The 7030-nt window shown below is 44.6% G+C and overlaps 1 protein-coding gene across 1 annotated transcript; it reads right to left on the bottom strand.

Moving 5' to 3' along the window:
* Nucleotides 1-614: 614 nt before the first annotated feature.
* On the bottom strand, nucleotides 615-7015 carry purab (purine-rich element binding protein Ab). Its single transcript, XM_067517833.1, has one exon. The coding sequence runs from the start codon at nucleotides 6894-6896 to the stop codon at nucleotides 6051-6053; it is 846 nt and encodes a 281-aa protein (XP_067373934.1). The 5' UTR covers nucleotides 6897-7015; the 3' UTR covers nucleotides 615-6050.
* Nucleotides 7016-7030: the final 15 nt, after the last annotated feature.

Genomic DNA, 7030 nt, shown 5'->3' with positions numbered 1-7030 from the left:
ACAACACTGCCACAGAATCTGCATCTTACATCATTCGGTTCCCAGTAGCTGGCAATTTAATGTCAGGTGCCAACAGTCTGTTGCTTTTGGTGCACTGGCCTGGTGTGAACTGCAGAGTGAAAAATCCTCACCCAAATAATGATAGTTAATACTGCTGTGTCAACAGCGTGCCGTCTTTCCTCCTGTGGCAACAATCTGGAAAAGCCTTTTCCATATGGCAGTCAGAGCAGATGTCTATAGAACTGTGTCAAATTTGATCTATGTATAATCAGTAGCTTATTACGTATAGTGTCTGTCTTTTATTCAGTAATGCAGAAAAAAGCTTTCTATGGATAGCTGACAGGGAGCTACATCGTGGTAGCAGGCTGTTAGCAGCAGTAATAAATAAATTTAATTCATTTATATATAATAATCAATGTAGGAACTGTGTGTGTGAGGATATGGTGAATTTACGTCAAGTAGGAATGGCCAAAAAATGGATGACTGCAGTGTGAAGACAGTTGTGCAGAGACGGGGACTGTGGAATGACTTTTTATTGCGTGATTAGTCATTTTTCAGACAACAAGGCTGCCCCCCAACATTAAAACAAACAGCAACATACAAAACATCACACCTTTTTGCCATCAATGGAAATTTAATAAGGTAGTGAGAATACATAACAGAAAGTAATGAAGTGTGAGGACGCGAGTAATGGTGATGTTGAGATGTATAGGATGAGCTTGATGTCAAAGCCAAAGTAAGCACCATCGTCATTTTGTCAGGAAAGGCCATATTTCAGTAAGAAATATTCTCAATATTCTCAAAAGGGTGAGGAGAGGTTAAACATGATACAAGAGGGTTGTTATCACAGTTTTCAGACATATTACCAACTAAAAAAAAAGAACAATATTGGTGTAGCACTACTTTATCATGCAATTTACTTTAGTAAACCTTCTGACACACAGACAAAATATACTTCATAAGTAGAACTTAATACATCTCTGTCCAGCAATAGTCACAAAGCCTGTAATTTATACTCTTTGAACATGAGATCCCTATCAAAAATAATATGCAGATTTTATTTTTATTTTTCTTGATATCTAAAGTGCAAGTATTTTTTCATTTTTATTCAATGCTTTCTGTAAGTATAAAATACAAAGGAAAAAAACAGCAATGTTTTCCTGTTTACATGTTATATTTTTCTGAAAGGAGGAGCATCATATATAACAAACCATATATATATATATATGTAGATATACACACACACGCACACACACGCACACACACATAGGCACACGCGCACACACACGCACGCCACAGATAAAATATTTTTGAAAGATACAACATATTATCTCATATGGGGGTGGTAAAGGGATTTAGACCAAATGTGACATGGGATATGTTCATTGTGCATTGACCCCACCCCTTAAAATCCAGGATCCTTTTCCCAACATCGTCAAAACATTTGAAAGAACATCTTTGTAACTATACACAACAGTAGCCTATACAGTCTGCAAACATGATGGACCCTACTACTCAGTGCTCGTGCAAACAGAAGACGTGCTGAATGAGCTCCTCTGTCAGTGGTTTGTGATGAGTCATATAGTGCTTGGCTTTGACCAGAGGCTGCGATTGGGTGTGTGATTAACCAAGAACTCTGAATGGCCAATGAAAGACTACAACACTGAAACCAGAAACAGAGCAGATTTGGTTGTCTGGAATTACACCTTATGGAAGTTCAGTCTGTTTTTAGTCAGTACGTGTACATTTTGGTGGAGGCTGGCAGTCACCGCCCACATTTCATTAGTGGAAGTTTATAAGTGTGCATGAAGAATCTCTCTGTTTGGGACCAAAGGAGTGGGAAAGACGAAGCACCTACAGTTGGAGCCATCATAGCAATCGAAGAAATGCAGCACGTCATTATTGCTGCATGTCGGAGTTACGAGCAAATTTTGTTTCTGTTTCCATTTGTTGAAAGATGTTATGAATGGTCGGATCGTATGTTTGAGCAACGAAAACAAGTTATTTTAAATAAAACCAAAAACAAAGGATAACATCATGATTAGGGATTACTATGGTGGCTGCCACTGTATAATAAATCATAATCAGCCTCAGTACACCACTATGCTGAACTCAGCCACAGCCACTAAGGATAGCACATAGCTTGACCACTGACACTTCAAGGCAAGACTTCAAGACAGAAAAAAAACCCACCTGCCCATCCATTTCGCATTTGACTCCCAAAAAAAAAAAGTGGTGGACATGTAGTGTGAGCTGTACTTGGCTGTAAGGTCACTCCAGCTTTTGCTGTGACACAGGGTGAGCGTTCACAAATTGAGAAATTGATTCGATCACACGTGTTTCAGCAAAATCACACCTGCCCCCCTCCTCCGTAACTCAGAGCCAAGTCCCAAAATGGACAAGTTATGTTTTACAACAGAATCATACTCCACCAAAAACACTACTGACCCAGTAGCAAATGGCAATTACATCTGAAAAAAAACAACAACACGTCTTTTACTCTTAAAGATAGTGTGCATTTCACAGAGTGAGGCGTATCCTTATATCTTGCCATCACAGTCAGAAAACATGAAGTGTTGTATTTCCAGTCTTCATTTAGTAGGAGCCTCCTGGAAGCCTCAACTGAATCCAACTAAAGCTAGAACACGTTTGGGAATAAATGCTGCATTGCAACAGACTTCTTAATCATGTTGACCTCAAGATGAACTTGGATTGACCTCAGATGTGCTTTGCTGGGCACGGTCATAGGTGGCTTGTCGGTCTGTTCAATGAAAATAGTGTTTCCACAGGGCAGTGCGGGGAAATATGATAATCTCTTCAAGAGAGGAAATGAATTTCTTGTTGTTTTCCGAAACAATAAGAAAAGTCCTACGTAAACGTGTCTAACAGCTGGGTCAGTAGGTCACGATAGGCTGCTGCTGGTGAGCAAAAGGACATTTGGTACCTTTTCAGCCCAGGTGTGACGTGGGGAATTCAGCTTCAGTCAATCCTCTGCTATCCCACATGTCTGGCAGGCCTAGGCTATAACTACATTAGCAGCTTTTATCCAGCTGAGGCCTCTAAAGCTGCAGTGCATGCAGTCTGTGTTTTCCCCTTCATGCCAGCTAGGTGGCATGCCAGGCTGTCAGGGCCTGCGAACAGGCTCCATCATAATAACGGTTGTAGGCCAATCTGCTCTAAACACAGCCGAATGGTGAACTAATAATGTGAAGCGTACTGATGGATATAAAAACACTTCAATGTGTAAGTCTATAGAGGTCAACAAAGGAACTGTGCCTATAAGAGGGATTCAGACATGTGTTGCTACACGGACAATAAGCCAGGACCTTTCTTACATGTTGAATCCTGAGCTAGGAAAGAGGATCAGACCTGAGATCAGACCTTCCTACATCGGAGAGAGAGAAACGACTCCCCTGTCCTTTAGATCTGCTTTGGCCGATATCACTGTTGCCTAGCTTTGGGAAAACTGCAGCGAAAATCAAATTGTTACACTCGGGCTCCAAACACAGTCTTTTGGCGTCTCACGCTTCTGATCTACAACCCATTCAAAATACTTAAGTGGCCTCCCAAACATGCAGATAGCAACAAGAGGCCTCAACAGGGGGAGACTGTGTATGTAGGTGTGTGTGTGTGTGTGTCGCTGGTCAGCCGTCAAGCCCCAGGATACTGTTCAACTTCTCTGTATCAGCCGCTCCGCTTTGGATGTGCTGACATGGAAACCGAGTGTTGACTATGCTGCATGTGTATTTTAGAGGAGGAAGGAGGAGAGAAAATGTTTTTAATGGGGTGAGTCCGTAGAGGGACGAAAAAAACCCCCAAGTAGTTTACACGCACTGAAAGACGGACAAGGTAGCCCACTGCTTTACAGAAAGTGACAGGAAAGATACCTCACTACTAGTTTGCCTTTTTTCACTTTGATTAGGTGCGTGAGAAGAAAGACTTCACATTAGGGAAAAAAAATGCAGATCAACCTCGACATGCTTTCAAATATCTACTGATCACACAGCCTATACATTTTTTGTCTTTTAATAGTCTATACAAGTGATACAATGCCACGATTGGCCTGTATACAATATTGCACACTAACATGAAAAGTCCTACACTAGTCAGTGGCTTCGTCTCAGCCTGGGAGGGAGAAACCTGACACGTTCGGACAACGTAATATAGAGAAAAAACTCTGATGAAAAAAAAAAGAGCATTAGAATAACAATAATGCAAAAGTGACATATTCTGAGCGGCGAGGCCCCCAAGGAACGATCAAGGGGCTGTAGCACCATAAACTGATAGATACTGCCTCCGCCCTGCACTGTGGCCTCCGTTGGACTGTTCTTAGTCTGACTGCATGGGACCGGCTGGCTGGCCTGTCTGGCTCTTTAACAGTATCCATCTCAACTCTGACAAATAGCCTCATCCAGCCTCTCCTGATTTCTGCTGTTGCTTACATCACGGTGCACATGGTGTACAAAGCCACCCATTGCATTTCCAGATGAATCTCTATGCTGATACCCAGTGCTGCCACAGGCAATGCTGGGTCACTCTCCTGTTACAGGGAGACACGTCTCAATTCTGTTAGAGGCCACTTAGCCACGGGTGCTGCTCGGGATTGTGAGGCTCAGGGGGGCCACGACACACTGAGATCCACCACCGCCATTTGCAATGTGTACATACAGCAGCACGTGTCTTTCAGAAGGGCCCACTCTGGCTTGGTGTACTTTTGTCGCTCACTACCACCACCAGCCTCTCAGCTGACTTCAAGTGTTGCCCCCCCATTGCTCCATGGACTGCAGAGGGGTGAGTCCCGCAGCCCCGGCCACTAAATATTTCTGCCTACATAACAGCACTCGTAAATGAAAACGTAAAGCGGTCGAGGTCACAGACCATCCACGTGAGAACACGTAAACGAGTGGAGTGTATAAGGCACGGGTCGTAATGACGTCAGAGAGGATGCGTTGCCTCGCCGCGCGCTGCGCTGACGCGTCTTTTTTTCTTTTTAGTTTTTTAGTTTTTTAGTTTTTTGTTTACACGCCTGGCGCTCCCACAAGTGGACCATCTCTTCTTGCATCCTCACCCACCCACCCCCCCCAACCCCCGGAGGAAAAACAACAGAGTAACAAAGAAAAAACTTAACCCACAGAAAACGTGGGTATCTTAATAAGGATTTTTTTTTTTTTACAGCTGATTCACAAAATCATAATTAGTACATCTAAGTTAGCACTTTTTTCATTTAAGTTTATATGGACATGGTGCAAGAGGGTTGATATTCAATATAGTAGCTCCGAGATAGATTTATCCCATTGGTTTGAGGCGCACAAAATCGACTCTCCGTGTTTAAGTCTCAACATTTCCATATGGCGTGACAGAAATGCTTTCGTTAGCCTGCTACGTTTTAGGTCAATTGAAAGACTATAGCCTACTTTGCCAAACTTCTTTCCAAACCATGAGCTCACACGTTCACAGGTGCTTTATAGGCCTGTACTGCCGATATCTGCAACTCATACACTTTTAGAGCGCTTTCATATTTATTCTGCGTACCTTCATAATAAACTATACATCTGGTATCAGATTTTGGTTTCGTAAAGTCCATAATATATTCTATTTGTGCTGATGTCAAATATTCGATCTGCATGAAGACTGCTGTTTAATATAATAGACCTCTGGTTTTATTTTGGATTAACTCTTAGTATATTACCAGTTTGAAAACATTTAAACGTGTTTTTTTCTTTTTCGAAATAGCTTTGATGTGTGCAAAATCTGTCATCGATAGAGATATAAACACTCTGTTCATTGTCATTTAAATCAAGTAGGAAACAGTTCATATCTTACAGTTCAATCCTTGATAGCAGCGGCTTACTGTTGCATGGGTGGTAAGTGGGGTGACATCCAGTAAAATGAGCGAGGAGACAGCAGGGGTGCTGCCATGTCTGTGGAGGTTGTGTGTGTGGGGTGATTCCCTTGGAAATTCTCTTTCTAATTTACAGTTAAAAGTCTCCGCATCTCTCAGAGTTCAGTTTAGTCTTGGTTGTTTCGTTTCACCTCTCCCACAGTCCGCGTCAGTCATCGTCGCCGTCATCGCCGCCGTGCGGGCCCTCAGGTAGCAGCTCGGAGGCCCGTTTCTCTCTACTTCTCTCCTGGATCTTTCTCATCTCCTCCGCGTATTTACAGAAGGTGTTGCCGAATTTGGACCACACTTTGCATGGAACCGTAATGGAGTTCCGGTATGTGGGCTTCACCTCGCTGACCCGCATGAAGACGCCGTACTTATTGGAGCCCACGTCAAAGAAGAAGCGCTTGTTGTCGACCGTGAGAGAGGTGCCCTCCGGGAGCTCCGCCGGCTCCTCGTCCACACCGTAGTCGTCTATGAGTTTAGCCAAAGCATCGCGGAACTCGATGAGACCCTGCGCTGGCAGAGCGATGGTCTGGCCTTGTGCGCTTCCCAATCCGGGCCCCCGATTAACGGTTTGTCGGATCCTCAGGAACCGCCCCCTCTGGTTCTCTTTCAGATCCATGTAATATTTCCGATTCTCCCGCACCAGGAATTCGCTCTTCAGCGCCCGCCGGGGCTCATCCTGCACCATGTCTGGGTTGGTCGGGCCCAGCTGGGCGTAATGTTCGATAAAGTCCCCGAGATAATCGCGGAACTCCACGGCAACCGACATGGAAAGAGTGAGGCGGCTCTTGTTTCCTCCAGCCCCGACCTCGGCTATCTTTAGGAAGCGGCCTTTCACATTCTGCTTCACGTCAAGGTAGAAGCGCTTATTCTGGATGTCGACGCGCTTGGAGGCGAGCTCCTCTGTGTCATGCTGCAGCCGGGACATAGCGCCCATCGCACCCGGGGGCAGCGAGCCGGGGCCTGCGGTGGGCCCTCCGTGGTCACTGCCACTGTCTCTATCCGCCATGATGCTGCCTCCCTGCTTTACCTTCCACCGTCTCCCTCTGCCTGCTGCAACCTCGACTGCCCGTCAAACCACTCCGCCGCTCTATCGCGAGACGAGAGAGGAGAAGAGGATGAAAAAATGAAAGTAACTGTAGT

This window comes from Channa argus, chromosome 10, assembly GCF_033026475.1.
Source record: "Channa argus isolate prfri chromosome 10, Channa argus male v1.0, whole genome shotgun sequence".
Taxonomy (NCBI): domain Eukaryota; kingdom Metazoa; phylum Chordata; class Actinopteri; order Anabantiformes; family Channidae; genus Channa; species Channa argus.
Note: the sequence above shows the minus strand (reverse complement) of the source record. Positions and strands in the feature narration are given on the sequence as shown.

Coding starts and splice junctions, on each gene's coding strand:
- purab (XM_067517833.1), bottom strand. CDS start 6,896: ATGGCGGATAGAGACAGTGGCAGTGACCACGGAGGGCCCACCGCAGGC.